General features: G+C 48.9%; 1 protein-coding gene across 1 annotated transcript in view; it reads left to right on the top strand.

Annotated features, from left to right (window-relative positions):
• Positions 1 to 16790, top strand: part of TENM4 (teneurin transmembrane protein 4) — a 759511-nt gene that overhangs the window by 596824 nt on the left and 145897 nt on the right. Inside the window, exons 13-15 of the mRNA XM_061168374.1 lie at positions 3346 to 3447; positions 5336 to 5530; positions 11660 to 11860. Of these exons, the coding sequence (XP_061024357.1) occupies positions 3346 to 3447; positions 5336 to 5530; positions 11660 to 11860 (498 nt within the window). The remainder of the gene's footprint in view (positions 1 to 3345; positions 3448 to 5335; positions 5531 to 11659; positions 11861 to 16790) is intronic.

Raw genomic sequence — 16790 nt, 5'->3', positions numbered from 1 at the left:
TAGCAAACAGGCTTCTAGTCTGTCAGATTCAGCAACCAACACAATATTCCATCACAGAAAATACACTTTTTCGCTAGGAAGACATTTTGGGTTTAAAAGGTTTGTATCTTACAGACTTCATAAATCAAAATTTAGAAAGTGTGTGACCCTTACCTGCAACTAATCCTGTTAAAAGCACAGCTGGGAATTATGGCAGTGGTGTTGGGAGACAGATGTTATACCACTGGGTTTGAGCAGACCTGGACCATAGGATTTTAGATCTATGAGGGATCTCTGAGATCATCTAGCTGAATTATTTCAGGGACAGGAGCAAACGTTCATTGAGACCCTTCTTTGGAAACCAGGGCAAATGCATAGGTGAACAAACTCAGCTTCTGTCCTCAAGAACTACACAGTCAACCATGTAGGCTGCCTGGTCCTTCAATAGATAGGAGTGACAGAAAAAGTCCCAGGAATAACTTAGCCTGTTTAAGGAATGAGGAAGCCTTGTCCAAGGAAGTGACATTTGAGTTGGATTTGAGTAGGAGTAGGAGTCGCCCATCAGGGGAGATTGGGAAGAGCAAGCGCAAGGATGAGGACACAGATGCAGGAAGATCAAGGGACGAAACCAAGGTCCCAGAGCCCTTCCGCAGTGGAACAAGAGGTGGAAGCAGGCCTTTGGCTTCTCTGTCCTTTACTTCTTCTGCCAGACTGCAGATGGAACCCACCCTCAAACTGCACCATTAGCCTGAAGCTTAAAGTGAAAGCATCCTTGCCTTAAACTTTACTTTAAGATTCTTATTTTTTGTTTGTTTGTTTGTTTGGCTGCACTGGGTCTTCATTGATATGCATGGGCTTCTCACTGTGTTGACTTCCCTTGTTGCAGAGAATAGGTTCTAGGTTGTGATGTAGGCTCTAGAGAGTGTGAGCTCAGTAGTTGGGGCACATAGGCTTGGTTGCCCCATAACATGTGGAATCTTTCTGGACCAGGGATCGAACCCATGTCCCCTGCATTGGCAAGTGGATTCTTAACCACTGGACCACCAGGGAAGCCTCTCTTATGTTAAAAAGAGTATTAAAGAGGAACCTAAGTTATCCTTTATAAAAATAGTTTCTAAGAAGCCCCTCCTAACATAGAGGCTTTACAAACTTAAAGGCATGTAGATTCTTCCCACATGGCACCAGTAGTAAAGAATCTGCCTGCCAATATAGGAGACGCAAGAGACTTGGGTTGGGAAGATCCCAACCCAAATGGAGGAGGAAATGACAGCCCACTCCAGTGTTCTTGCCTGGAGAATCCCGTGGACCTGCAGTGGGCTACAGTCCCTGGGGTTGCAGAGTCAGACAGAAGTGACTGAGCACATTCTTCCAGGCAAAGCCAGTGGAGAGCTGAGATGCTGGGGGTTCTGGCTTGTGAGTCTTGCTCTGCCGGGTCTCAAACAGCTTCCGAATCCTTGAAGTGAGAATACAGACTAGATTAGACCCTCTTGTTCTTAACTCTGTGTTGGTGTAGTATGCTGTTGATACTATCAGAGGGCCAGCAAGTAAAGGAAATTTCCCACTCATTTGCACATTTGAGCCCCTTTTCAGTCATTTCCAAGTTGGTAATGGCAGACAACTGGGAAAAAGATCTTTCTGGGAAACGCCCCATGCCGTGAGCTCCTCAGCATCTCCCCACCTTTCCACCATCTACCCGTACTCAAGACATCCTTCAAGCTCATCTCCTCCCAGAAGCCTTCCTCTGCTGGTTTTGCCCCATATCAGCTGCTGTTGCATTGGCCCTAAGTGATTTCCTGGTGATTTAAGACTTGCTACCCTTATCAGGATGCCTTTTCTGCACAGAAGCTTATAGAATTTTAGAACAGGAAACAGTCCTGGGAATCATCTCTGCTATCGCCTTCATTTCACATATGAGGAAGATGAGGCCCAGAAATGGGGGGTGGGGAGGAAGTTGCTTTAGGTCACCCAACATGATTCCGGAAGAATGGGCCCCAGAATCAGGTCTCCCTAGATCCCTTTAAGCTCTGAAAGTCCTGGAATTCAATACCTTCCAACTGGTCCTTTGCTGTCATCAGGACTGGCCTCACTGGGTCACAGATCTGCCTCGTTCATTCCTGCTTGTGCTGAGAACTTCCTACAAGGTCCAGATGACACAGCATCATTGAGGAAAACCAGGCTTGGGGTCCAAAGGCCTAGATTCAAATTCTGCATCCATGAATTAGTATCTCTTGAGGCCTTCAGCAAGTCCCTCCATCTCTTTATCAGCCTCCTCGTGTTGTTGCTGTTCGTAAAGTAGGAATATCGATACACTTGAAGATTTGGTGGCATCACGATGAAATAAGCTTTGTGGAAACAGATGGCACAAAGAAGCCATTCAAAATACAGTGGCTTCTTCCTTTATGCCGTATCTAGCATGACTGAGAAACGGGCTGATACAAATAAACAGATTTTCTATATAGCATGTGTACTAACTGGAGCTACAAACCATTGCTTAGTTTTTTTACTAAAATCTTCCTGCAATGAAGCCTGTATTTCCTTGACACGTCACACAGATGGTACCAAATGTACCAGGATGCGTCAGAGAAAGCAGCAGCCCTGCAGAAAGTGGGCACTGATTGCAGATGTCGGGGATACGGGAAGGGCAAAGGGGGCGTGAAGGAAAATTCCGATGCTTTTTGAAGGAGCTTGGCTCTTTTCATTTCGGCAAATGGGGGGCAGGGGCACTGAAGAGTTTTTAGTAGGAGAAGGACAGGATGAGATTTGTTTCAGAGAGGTGGCTCAGGCTGCTGGTTGGTGAATGAATCAGGGTGGGAGGAAGAGGCCAGCCATGAGGCTGTTGTGTTAGCCCCTGTGAGAGATGGTGGAGTCTGGACTGATAGATGGAGAATCAGAGGTGGGAAGAGACCGATTTACAAATCCCCAGTAGTTTTGTGGGGTGGGGCGGGGAAACTGGATTCACAGATTATCAGCCTACTATGAGAAAAATATAAACCACAAAAAAGTGTCAAGACCATACGTATCACCCAGCCTCCAAAGATAACCACTAACAGGTTAAACCATGTATTTGCTCCCAGTGTTTTTAGCTGAAAAATGTCTCTGCATTTGTAGATACAAATTTGATGTATAAAAAATTGGTTTAGGGACACATTTCCCCAAACACATCTCTTAATGTCAGCTGAGATGTACCTCAGCAAGAGTAAACAGAACATACATTTTTAACTTTATTGACTCCTTTCAGCGACTTTAAGTGACTGTGTCAAAAGCGCTGGAATGTGTGGGCCCTGGATACCCGGAGGCTGGATTCCCGGGCCCTCTGTTGGGGTAAAGAAGCCTCTGTTGCAGCTGTGTCTCTCTTTTCTCCCGCAGAGTCGGTGGATAACTGTCCCAGCAACTGCTATGGTAACGGCGACTGCATCTCCGGGACTTGCCACTGCTTCCTGGGCTTCCTGGGCCCTGACTGCGGCCGAGGTGAGCGCCCCACCCCACCCCGTGGGCCTGCGGGTCCCCATTCTCGGGGCAAGGGCAGAAATCCTGGCCAGCTCCTGCCTCTCGCGAGAAGGGCTCTCAGGGGCCGGTCCGGTGGAGCCCTGGGGGGAGGTCTGCAGGCAGAGCCCTGTCCTGGTCGTGCTATCCACGGCGCATGCCCAGGGAGGTCAGGAGGGAAGGGCGGCCACAGGGAACCCTGTGTCCATTGTGGGAGCCAGAGCAGTGGCCACAGGGTCCTTTGCAAAAGTAGATTTCCCCTTGGAGGACAGATCAGTGTTTGCCGAGCGTCTTTGACGTGCATCTCCAGAGACTGTGGTTTGTCTCTGGCCTTGGGGAGGGCCTGAGCTGCTGCTCCATTGCTGTCTTATTGCAACACAAGCGGGGTGTTGGCTGAGACCCCCGAGGGGAAGGACTGGGAGGCGAGACTTCTCTTCACCTGGGACCCTAATGCTGCCTCCTCTTCAGGCATGTACGATGCTAATGGTAACCACTGTGGGGAGGGATTAAAGGCTGCCTGTGATTTGCCTGAGCATTCAGGTTTCATTTCCGTCCTGGAAGAATTAACAAGAAAAATGCTACAGGACGATCGGTGGTCCTGAGAATTTGGCACTCCCCTTGGGGAAACGAAAAGTGCCCTTCCTTTGGTTTCTCCACCTCTTCCCTCATCCCACGGCCGTTGCGTAGCACACTTTAGGACTTGGTCCTGTGCTGGACACTGAGGTTGCAATACTGAGCAAGACTCAAGCCCAGGACCTCTCAGTCTGGGAGAGTGACAGAGAAACAGATGATGACAGAGCAGTCAGTGACAGGTGAAGCAGGCTAGAGCAAGTTAGATGCAGAAACATCTGTCAGCGTGGAAGGAGGGTGAAATGAGGAATAGGAAAGGCTCTGCAGGTGAAGTGACGTTGGCACGGAGACCAGATCCTTGAGTTTGTTCATCAGCAGAAGGCAGAGATGGCTTTCCAAGCTGAGGACACAGCGTCCTCCAAATGCCACGCCGTGATGCTGCTCTGGGGCTCCTGCTTATCCTTCCTAACGTGAAACGGCATAGACTCAGGCTGACGCAGCAGAGCCAGCAGCCCTGAGGAAGTGTAGTGACTACCTGCTGAGTGCTTTAAAAAGGAAGGAGGCCAGGTGGGAGCCAGGGGAAGGTGGTGCAGAGAGAAAATGAAGCATTCCTCCTAACAAGAATTACTGTCTCATCCCATATGCACTTAAAGTTAAGAGTCACGTGTAAAGCAGCCTTATTGTATCTCGGTGAGGCTGTCGGTACTTAGAGCACAATGCAGCGTAATTTATTTTTATATAATATCCTTCGTATAGATGATCACAAAACCTTTTACGCTAAGTGGCAGAGTAGAAAGATAATACTTTAAAGAGCCACATTGGGCTCAGCTGTTCTCTTTTTGGAGCAGTGGCATGTGGGGCTTGAGTGGAGGCCAGAAAGACGGGGAAAGCTGGAGAGTGACTGGGTTAAAGATGACACCAAGTGGTCCAGCACGTGAGGATGGAGGAAGCGAAACACAGCGCTACTGGGAGGAGAGTGCTGCTGGAGGGGGTGGGGTGAGCAGGAGCCCAAGGAACAGATTGAAGCCTCCTGTCTAAGGAGTCTGGCGACCGCTGTGCGGCCACCAGTAATGAGGGGGACAGGAGAAAGCAACATTCAGAGGGCCCCAGGTGTATTCTTTAGGCCCTGCACTGTATACTTTAACCCACAGTTCCAAACATGTTTTAACTGGAGTGAAATAAAGCAAGAGAAGCAGACAGGTGGGAATTATGGGAAAGCTCTTGAACCCTGGGTTGGGGGAAGGGACAGACGGGGTATACCAGGGTGCACACCCACGCCAGACCCCCGGCGCTGTCTCCGCAGCCTCCTGCCCCGTGCTCTGCAGTGGGAACGGCCAGTACATGAAGGGCCGGTGCCTGTGCCACAGCGGCTGGAAGGGCGCCGAGTGCGACGTGCCCACCAGCCAGTGTGTCGACGTGGCCTGCAGCCACCATGGCACCTGCATCATGGGCACCTGCATCTGCAACCCCGGCTACAAGGGCGAGAACTGCGAGGAAGGTAGGACCCCAGGCGGGGCGGGGGGCAGCTCGACTCCTCCCCGTGAGACAGAGACGGCAGACGGGCCTCCCCGGGAGCAGAGGGAGCCTCCAGAGCAGGCCCGTGACCGCCACCCCCGCCCCGAGCCAGGACGTCACTGGCAGCAGTCACTAACCTAAAGGGAGAGGACAGGTCCCACTCAGGGAGGGGAAGAGAAGGGTATGTATTGAGCACTAACTGTATGCAAGGTTCTGGGCCAGAAGCCTGGCGTCATTTAACTTCCAGCACTAGTAGGTGCTGAAAGTGAAAGCTCAGTCGTATCCAACTCTTTGCGACCCCATGGACTGTAGCCCACCAGGCTCCTCTGTCCATGGAATTCTTCAGACAAGAATATTAGGATAGGTTGCCATTCCCTTCTTCAGGGGACCTTCCCGACCCAGGGATTGAACCCAGGTCTCTTGCATTGCAGGCAAATTCTTTTACCATCTGAGCCATGTGGGTGCTAGTGGTAAAAAAAGAAAAACCTGCCTATCAATGCAGGGGACATAAGAGACACAGGTTCAATCCCTGGGTCGGGAAGATCCCCTGTAAGAGGGCATGCCAACTCGCACCAGTATTCTTACCTGGAGAATCCAGTGGACAGAGGAGCCTGGCGGGCCACAGTCCATGGGTTCACAAAGAATCGGACATACATGATTGACTGACTGAGCATGCACACGCGCCTCCCAGGGAGGGGTAATCATCTCCACTTTATAGTTGAGGAAACTGAGGCTCAGGGACACAAATGGCCTGCCCAAGGTCCCACGGCTGGTGGATGGCAGAGCCGGTTTGAGCCCAGTCTTTCTGGCTCCACAGTCTGAGGTCTTTGTCCTCCCCTTTAAGCATCTCTGCTCTCCATTTCTGAATATGCGTCTCTTGTAGACCTCCAAAGGTTGCCTTCCACTGTCACACCCCTCTGCGTGTGTGTATATGTGTGTGCGTGTGTGTGGTCTTGTTTGTAGCTCCTAGGTGTTCATAAGCGTGTCTCCCTCTTTCATAAAGTAAATACACGCCTGTACAGAACGAGGTTTAAAAGTGAACTGCTAACTCAACAGTGGCATCAGTTGTTCCCCAGAAAACCTAGCCAGGTGCAGTAAGCCCAACCGTTCTCTCACATATTAAAACCCTGAGGCCCAGGGAAGGGCATCAACATGCCCATGGTCGTAGTGCTGCCTGATGGCAGGGCCGGAATTCAGCCCAGGTCTTCTCACCTCAAACCCTGTACTCTTTCCTCCTGACCACGTGGGATTTCCCAATGAAGCAGGGGGCGGTTGGGAGGGTGGGGGGCGCATCTTATCATAAGCAATAGAGAGTAGCCGTCAGGAGTGCACACTCTGGCATTAGATGTGAGTTTGAGTCCTGGTTCTGCCACACTCACTAGCCTCCATCTCCTCATCTGTAAAATGAGAATTCCTTTCCACAGAAGGTCATTGTGAGGACTGGATTAAACAACTCACGTGAAGTACATAGCTCAGTGTCTGACACATAGGAAATGCTCCCTAAACGTTAGCTCTTATATCGTTAGCAACTTTCTGGAGACAGCTGAAGCATGTTTCCGGTTTAACTCCATTCACTGTATCCAAGGCCTCTAGAAATGGATGGACCTTGAAACCGATGGGTGATGCTAATGGTCATAACCTCCCACTATTTACTGTCTAGGGCCCTAGCACTTTCTCCAGTGAGTGCAAGAGGCTCCAGGGAGAGCTAGTCTTCTAATCTACTGGGGATATAATAAGTAGTCCCCTCTCAAAGCATCATTTCCCCTAAAATGAGAGAACATAATGGGCCCGTGTTAAAAGAACAGGGAGCGGGAAGGGATTAGTGTCTGGAAAGCATCCGTCTCTTCTGAGAGACGGGCTGTCTGCTCTCCCCGAGTGTGACTGGAGGTCCTGATTCAGACCTATTAACTTTGACGCGGATTACCTCGGGCTGTCTGAGCTCAACCAGGGGCCCGGTTCCCTTGAACAAAGGCGTTGGCTTTCTCATCCTGACCTTCCCCTTTTCATTTTAGTCCCTTGAGGCAAAGTCTCTGTAAAGAAAAGAGAAACAAAGAGGAGATCCCTCCTGAAATGGTGGGGCCGTCCCACCCTGGGTCCCACTGTGTCGTGTGGGTCCAGGAGGAGAAGTTGTCCTTCTCCTGATCAGCCAGCCCTGGGCAGCGCCCCAAAGGGCAAGGTCACTTACAGAGAGATAGAAGTTGTTTAGCAATTTGATTTACCTTACTGTTTGAAAAGAAGTGTTTTCACTCCTGGCCTCTGTTCCGAGAAGGGCCATCTGGTACTGATTCCTCTTATTTCTGTTTCTCTGCTGAAGCATCCTTGCAGAGTCCTTGTGTTTCAAGTGGGGGTTTCCTGGGCCTTCATCCGATCCCCGGATCCCCCGATCCCCTGTCTGCTCTAACAGGTTTCACTGTGTTTATGAAACATCAGCTAACAAGCTGACTTCTTTCACTCTCTCCTTCTTTCTTTTGAAGTTTATCATCCCATATTTTTTTTTAAAGCCTGAACTGCACCGACAGGACACTTGGAGCTGGGGGAAGGGCAGAGGGGCCCAACCTCGACCTTTTACCATGAAAAGTGAGCTGCTGTGTTTCAGGTCCTGAAGTGTCTCGGGGGTAGCTTATGTGGTCACCGAAGCGTGGAACATTTGGGGAGACGAGCTGTGTTTGCAGCCTGGCCACGCAGGCCCCATCATCTCATTAGTAGGCCAAGCATCTGCCAGAAATTTTGGCTTGAATGGTAGGCTCTGCAAAGGGAAAAACAAAATATGACTGCTTGGCTCCTCTTCTAAGAAGAAACTAAGTTAGACTGTCTTCTACCCAGAGCTGGGCCTACCTCCCTGCCAGTTTCTCCCGTATTCCTTCAGCTCCCCGACCTCAAGCCTGCCGATCTTCCCATGTTACACACAGCATCCTGCCAAATAAATAGTGTTGGGGAAACTATCCCAGTGTGATGGAGAGAGACCATTTTAATGCCATCCTAGGTGTCCCGCTTCCCTAGAGGCCCCAGAGAGGGTGTACAGATGCACAGTCAACATGGGACCTTCAGTAGAGGGTCACTGTGGCATAGATAACCACCCTGGCTTTGGGCCCGTGTTCTGGCAGGAACCTCAGTCAGTTCAGCCAAGGTTTCCTGGAGCCGCCGTGCCCCTGAGGCGCGGGCCTCCTTAGAACTCCTTTGCTCTGCTCTATGCTTGCTTTGCCAAGCTGACCTCCTGAAGCAATGATTAATTGATGATGAATTGCCTGGAGGTAGCTCCTCATCAGTTCTTTCTGCTCTTCCCTGCCTGGACCAGCTTCTGAGAACATCAGATTCACTTTGCTGGTTCCTGGGTCCCCATCAGACTTATTATGTCTGAGAAACAGGACCGTAACGCCAAGGGCCTCTTGCTGAACTTGGCACCCTCTCAGCTTGCTCCACTAACTGCAGATTTATAGATTCGACCTCAAGGGCGCCTCAGAGACAGCTTCAACCCCACCCTGGGGTCCGGGCACTCACGGAACGGGAAATACCTTTACAGGTCTTGGGATAGGAACTGCTGAGTCATTTCTCGTCAAACTGGAAAATTCTCTGGGTCTGGGGAATTATCCTAGCAGCCTAATGGGCCAGAATAATCCTTCTGAGGTCCTGGGATCTGAGGCAGGTCATGAAAATTTATCACGACTATTATTTTTATCATTTTTAATTAACAGAAACTCCAGCAGGTCATGTGTAAACCATTATTAAGTGGTGTCCAGAGACTGCAAGAGAAGGGATTCTTTACCTTCCTGTGGCTTTATTAATTCTCCACTTTGCCCCTTTCTTTCATTGTTTCGTTTTCTTTTGATTTCTATGTTTAACCATTTTGTGTGCTTATGTCTGCATTCATGTGTTACATGTATTTTGGAACCAGTAAGGTTGCAAAGGAAATAACAAGAGATTTATACCAGGAAAAAGTACTTCAAATTTAACCTCCACTTAACCACTGTTTATTCTTGGACAAGTTATTTAACCTCTGTGCTTCGATTTCCTCATCTGTGAAAGGAGGGTAACAGTGGTATCTACCTCAAAAGGTTGTTGTTAGGGTTAAATCAGACAATGTATATAAAAGGTTTAATAGCAAGATATAGCATAGAAGAGAGACTGAACACTAATTGTTACTGTTGCTATTATCGTTACTATGTTTTTAATCCAGTGGTTGCCCCAGACCTTTGATCTTCTGACATATGGCTGAAGTAGTTACATTGAATGCCTTTAAAAACCCAAACAGTGAAAGCTTTCTAAATAAGCTAGCCCTCAAAATGAACAACCTGTTCCCGGAATGGTGCTCTCAGTAAAGTGTCTGCCCACTTGTGTCTGTGACTCTAATACACTCCAGCTGAGTTCCCGACTCTTGTGGAAAAGTCAGGTACACTGGGTTATAAAATGTAACTTGATAGATAAAGTCGAAGCACATCTGAATTATAAATGAGTGCTCACCACAGTCTGCCCAAGTCATGTCCTGGTAGAGTGAACAGGTAACTTCTTTGCAACAGTTTATAGTGTCTTTTCAAATCCTCAGTGTCATTTGGTCTTCATAGCAACCTGAGAGGTAGGAAATGTTACCAAACCTGCTTTATATATGGAAGCTAAAAGCAGACACATGACAACAGCCATACTCATAGACCCATTTCCGTTTGTCTTGTGACCTTTGACCTTAGGAGGTCAGAGGTCAAAGGCTAAATTATTTCCTCTGCAGCACATGGCTTCCTCATGAGCCCCTGTAAGGAAGAGTCTGACTACGTTCATAGCAGTTCCATCAACACTCTTTAACAACAGCTGCTCCATGAGCCCCACCTCACTCTCCCCTTCCACTTGCAAGACAGACAGAATTCCCTCTCTCCCTCTAGTGCATGGGTGATCTAACAACTCTTTGGTTGAGCAGAGAACATGGACCAGCCGTTTGCCAATTCTGTCTCCTCTCTACTACCTTTTGCACTTTCCACGTGCCCTGGAGCCACGTGCTAAGTTAGCCTAATATGCTTCTCCTTCTTTCTGTGAAATGCTTTGCAGAGGATTAATGGTCTCTGGTAACTTTGTGTAACCCCACAACTAAAGCTTTGGTTTAGGAAAATTAGTCCCAGGGGCAGGGCTATCACCGGATTCAGAATCAGACAGAGCTGTCTTCAGATTCTACTCTGGAAGTCCTTCTATAAATCATTTACCTCTCTGAGCCTCGGTTTCCTTCTCTGTACCTCACTGGATTATTGCAAAAACGGAACCTGATGAGGTTTATGACCCACTTCCTAGCACACTAGCAAAGAGCAGGTAACACAATATTCTCCTCCTTCCTTCTGGGGGGTGGTTTCTTGAAACCACTTAGACCTTGGGCCCTAAGGGCCCTGTGGGGAGTTGCTTGGTTTGAGCTATAGCTTTGTAGTTGAACACCTCCCCACCCCACCCCGCCCCCCGACTTGAGGAGAAGCTAAACACAGCCACTGTATGTAATTTTGAATAATCATTGAAATGTTTGCCTGGATGCACTTCCAGACAAATATGTGTGGGAAGTGAGGCTTGAAAGTTTGTCTCAATCACCAGAATCTGGGGAAGATGATAAAATCTAAGGGAATTTAAATGCAAAATAAATTCTCATTTAAATTAAGGAATTTCTTTATTTCAGTCCCACATTCACAGAAGTAAAACTGCATCGTGATGTGGCAAACACAAATAGTTTGTTCTCTGATGATGTTTTGAGTGCCTCCCTTGTGTTTGGCGGTGTTCTAGGAGGCGGAGCTACAGAAGGGAACGAAACAAAGTCTTTCTCTCCATTGTTGCAGTTGTTAGGGACATATATGTCTTGCTCTCTGCACCCTCAAACCAAGAGGTGGGACTATGTATCCATGTTTTACAGGCAGGGGAAGTGAGACTTGGGAGATAAACAGTTGACCACTGGGTGGAGTCAAGAACCCGGGTCTGCTGTTGCTCGAGTCATTCTCTTCACGGTTATCACATGTTATCAAGACTTCCATGGACATCTGGGTCCCTCTCCTCGATCGTGTGAAGCTGCCCCAGTGCAGGCATAGTGTTCTGTGTAAAGAAGCCCCCAGCCTGGGTGGCCCAGTCCTCACCCGTGCTCTCTCTCCCCGTGTCACAGTGGACTGCATGGACCCCACGTGCTCCGGCCGCGGTGTCTGCGTGAGAGGCGAGTGCCACTGCTCTGTGGGCTGGGGAGGCGCCAGCTGCGAGACGCCCAGGGCCACCTGCCTGGACCAGTGTTCGGGCCACGGAACCTTCCTCCCGGACACCGGGCTCTGCAGCTGTGACCCGAGCTGGACTGGACACGACTGTTCCATCGGTAGGTGTGGGGAGAAGAAGGGAGCGGCGTGGATGGGGTGGGGGAGGTGCCACTGTGACCTGTGCGCCTTCCAGTCCTGTTCAGGGCCCTCATCCTGACCTTGGTCATGTAGCAGGCGGTCACCCAAACCCCTGAATGCTTTCTTCTTCCTCTGAACTCCAGCCTCAAGGCCTGTACTGTTAGGTGAACAGAGGGTTTATCCATCACGTCTTCACACCATTCCTTTCGTAATGATGGCCTTGAGAGTCAAAGCATCTCCCCTTAACCATGTTAGTTACCATAGATGCGATGCACTGACTTCTCACCTTCACGTTACAGTGGCCATCCTAGAGGCAAGGCCATAGGGAACAGTGTACCTCCCTGAGTCCTGCAGGGATGGGCCTTTGGGTTCACCTCTTCCCCAGGATGGAGTCCAGATTCAATATAATATTTAGGGCACTCAGTGATGTGGCCCCCACCTGCCTTTCTGGTCAGATCCTCTACGAGATGGTAAGTTCCAAGAGGACAGCAAACATCTCTTACCCCTACATCCCCAGGATTCAGCATACCCTTGGCCCACAGCAGCTGCCCAATAAACACTGACAAATGAATGAATGACAAACACATGACTTGATTGTGGTATTTGATTCACCCCAGAGTTTACACATGCAGTTTAAGGGATAATATATTAGCACCCTCTGTAAAGGGCATGGCAATTCCACTCCCGTATTCTTGCCTGGAGAATCCCATGGACAGCGGAGCCTGGTGGGCTTCAGTCCATAGGGTCGCTAAGAGTCAGGCATGACTGAAACAACTTAGCATGCACCCATGCACTCTCTGTTTATAAGCGCTTTATGATTTAGAGACCCTCTCGAAGTGAAGATTAGATGAGAAGATAGGTGAATCACCTAACACAGTACCGATATGTGGTAAGCGTGGTTACTTCCAGCATCTCACCTGAACAGTTTAATCCACACAAAAACCCTGTGAGGAAGGCATCATCATCCCCATTTTCCCTATGTACATAGATTTTATTAGTGAATACTTACTGAACAAGGCACTCTTCTACTCAGAGTGGGTAAAGAGGGAGGAAGTCCCTACCCTGGAGAGCTTGCATTCTGGGAAGCAGGGAGGAGACGGAGCAAACAAACAGATGAAGAGCCATCAATTAATAAAGAAGAGCAGGCCTAGAGAATTTCTAAGTAATCTTGCCCAAGGACACATAGCTAAAAAGTGATAGCCATCCATGTTTCTTCACCCTAAATCACCTTCCCCACCACACCACAGTGTTTAAACAAAGTGAAGCTCAGATCAGCTCATCATCTTGTGTACTAATAGTTTTGGTAGTGGTCAGGGAAGATGGTTGACACCTTTGTAAAGATGAGATCCAGTGCAGCATTCGTGCCTTTGGGATACTTGGAGTTACCTTTCCCCACTGAATGGAGAATTGATGTTTAAAATGCAATCTCAGGGGCTTCCCAGGTGGCTCAGTGATAAAGAATTCACCTGCCAGTCCAGGAGCCACAGGAGTTGCGAGTTCCATCCCTGGGTCAGGAAGATGCCCTAGAGGAGGAAATGGCAGCCCACTCTGGTATTCTTGACTGGAGAATCCCATGGACAGTGGAGCCTGTCAGGCTATAGTCCATAGGGTCACAAAGCGTCAGACACAACTGAAGCAACTTAAGCATGCTCGCAGGCACACACACACATGCGGTCTAATTTGGACTTTGTTTGCAAAGCTTGTGTAAAGACATCACAAATGCAGATGCATGAAGTCTTAGGAATAATTCTTTTTATATAGCTCTGTTTATAGCAATGTAATGAATGTTCCTCTTATAGCTACTCTGGGTTGTATTTTTCATTATGTGGCCACAAAGCTAATTTATGATAGAAATATAACTGTCCGTGCACTGTTAATCCCCGATGAAACTCCACAGCTTCTGATGGAGGCAGGTTTAACTTTGAGTGAGATCACTAAGGATTCTTTTTGTTGGCCCCTTAGAGGGAGAGAGAAGATCCCATTGAAAGGGACTTGAATAGAGCTGTGAGGGCCCATCTTCCTAAACTCTGCCTCCTGCTCTCCACAGCTGGTATCAAGCACATGGCCTCCAGTCTGAGGCATGGAGCTCCAAGTGCTAAGATGAGTCCCCTAGTCTGACGGCCATGAGTTCAAACGCCAGCCCTGCTATTTACTAGTTGTAACTTTGGGCAGGTGGCTTCACCCCTGCAAGCTGTAAAATGATGATAACGAGAGTACCTACCTCATGGGGTTAGTATCTGGGAAATCATTACTCAGAGGATTATTTAAGATAATGCATACAAGCACTTAGCACGCTACTCAGCCCATGATATTGGCTCAGTTAAGGTTAGCTATGTTACGGGTATGATTAAAACACGCATTGGTGAGAGCCCTCGACATTAATGGAGACATTTGAGAGAGGCAAGATGAAATGTGCCCTTTCAGAAACGTGGATTATAGTTTTTAAATCTCTGACCTATAGCTGACTAAAACAGTGTCATGACTGCCACGAGGCTGGAGATTTAGAAGAGGACTTCAGATTTCCTCTGTCCCCTTGCAGTAGTGATAACAATTTGTTTGTTGAATGCTTCACAGCATACAAAGATCACTCTGTCTTTCTCTTTTTCACACACACACAAACGTAACATACACACATAGAGAAGCAGCAATAGCTGGTGAGGCAGAGTAACAGGTATGGTATGGTCCCCACCCTCACCTTGAGGCTCAGCGACTTACATGAGGTGCCCTGTGTTTGCGGGAGCTGGGAGGCCAAGCCCAGCCTGGCCCTGCTGCCCAGAGCCCTGCACTGCTTCCCACGGCTGCCACTTCTCTTTGGCTATCACTTCCCAGCAGAAGCTAGTTTGAAGGCTAGTGAAATTGGCGTTGGCGGTTGTCCCAACCATACCTGTCTGGGCTCCATCCTGCCTCTGCACATGCTAACTGCGTCACCTTAGCATTAGCAAGGGACTTGACTTTCCTTTTTTTTTTTTTTTTTTGGCCACACTGTGCAGCATGAAGGATCTTCTTTCCCTGACCAGGGATCAAACCGGCACCTGCTACATTGGAAGTACAGTCTTAACCAGTGGACCGCTGGAAACAGACTTGACTGTCGTTCCCTTATAAAAAATGGAGATAGTAGCAGTACCTGCCTCGGAGGGTCATGTGGGGATTAAGTTGCGCACTGCACTTAATTAGTGTGCACAGGAACAGTGCCTGCAGAAGGGAACACTTCACCCTCCGCCTCCCTCCCTTCCAACAGCACTTTCACCGAGGGGAAGCTGTTTGAAAACGATGGAGTTTGGGCCCTGAAACTAAGCAGGGCAGGCCTCACTGAGCAGATGCCCTGTAACCGAGGGACTGTCTTTGCTGTGCTCAGAGAGTTGGCCACAGGGCCGTGAACAGGCACTGAGGGACCTGCTCCCCACCAGTTGAGTGGCTTCAGCAAGTGGCGTCACCTCCCTGACACTACGTCTCCTTTTAGGTAAATTACCTATGAGCTTATTGTACAGCCTCAGTGAGAAAACCCAAGGCAAATGGTTAGCACGTGGTTGGCACAAATCGGACCCCCGACAAGGGTAGCTCAAGTCCCACCATTTGTGTTCTTTGCTTCGGGCACGGCAGGGCCAGCACAGGCACTGCCCACAGCCCTTCCGTTAGGAGCCACGGGCTGTAGGCCTGGCTCTAGGTGGTGGGGCTGGCGGAAATGAGCCCCCACTGTCTGGCCCCCCGAGGAAGGAGAACCCATCTCTTGCCTGAGATGAGTGTCTTGCCCGTTTGGCACAGAGAACAGGATTTAATGAAAGCAGCTTAAATCAACACGCCCTGCACTCAGCAACCAGCCTGCAATGCAATGTGAGCTGACGAGTTTCCCAGTACTTCAGTTAGGTTTGTGGAAACAGTGAAGTCAGATTTTATACAAGTGTTTACTCAGGCCCCTGGGTTCTCAGCAGCTTGGCTTGCCATTTCACCTCAGAAATTCCTCCTTAAATCCTGCCTCATTGGTGTGGTCTTCCCTCCTGACAAGCCATATAAGATAACTGTTTAAATAGATCCCTGTGGCCTGGAAGAGCACAAGTTATATGTCCCAGCCCCTACCCCCAACACACCTCGGTCGTCAACTCTGGGCCCAGTGGGACTTCACTGCCTCAGTCTTTGGGAACGGTTGTCATGATGGTTGTGATGCTGGTGATGGTGATGATGGTGTTGATGGAGGTGTTGGTGGTTATGGCAGTGGTTGTGATGGTGGTGATGGTGATGATGAGGATGGTCATGATGAGGTTAGTGATGATAATGGTGATGATGACTGCTACTGCTGTTGTTTTACAAATGGGAAAGAGCTGGAGAGAGGAGATGACTTGCTCAGAGTGACTCAGCTAATCCGTGGCAGAGTTTGAGTTAAGTGTCGGTCCTCTGTTTCTAAGCCCTCAGCTCTTATGTCAAGCCTTGTTTCTATCCAAAGAGGTTTCTTTGCCATTAATCTTGTCTTTTCCCCGGAGAAGCCACAGGATGAAGCATTAATTAAAGAGTCATTGGTTTGTTAATGCTCACCATGTACCAGCTACTGAATTAAGTGCTTTTCAACCATGATCTTAGTGAAGGTTCATAAGAACCCTCTGATGTCAGTATTACTAGTTCCATTTTCCGGATCAGGAACCTGAAGCTCAGAACTGAGTTAAATTCCTTACCAGCACCCCCTCATTTGTAAGTGGTACAGTACAGATTCAACCCAGATCCGGCTGCAAGGCCTCTCGTAAGCTGTTCTGTGTGCTGAGAGATGTATTACACATGCGCCTCTCTCTTGCCAAACTGTGAGCCCCGTGAAGGCAGGGTCTGTCGTTCTCCCTCGTGCACAGCCTGACAGCCAGTAGGTTCTGGTGATTGCTGAATGAGTGACTCATGCAGGGAATCATCAAAGAGTGAGGGGTTTCCTCT

The sequence above is a fragment of the Dama dama genome, chromosome 2, assembly GCF_033118175.1.
Source record: "Dama dama isolate Ldn47 chromosome 2, ASM3311817v1, whole genome shotgun sequence".
Lineage (NCBI taxonomy): Eukaryota > Metazoa > Chordata > Mammalia > Artiodactyla > Cervidae > Dama > Dama dama.
The sequence above is the reverse complement of the archived record's forward strand: the minus strand, read 5'-3'. Positions and strand labels throughout refer to the sequence as shown.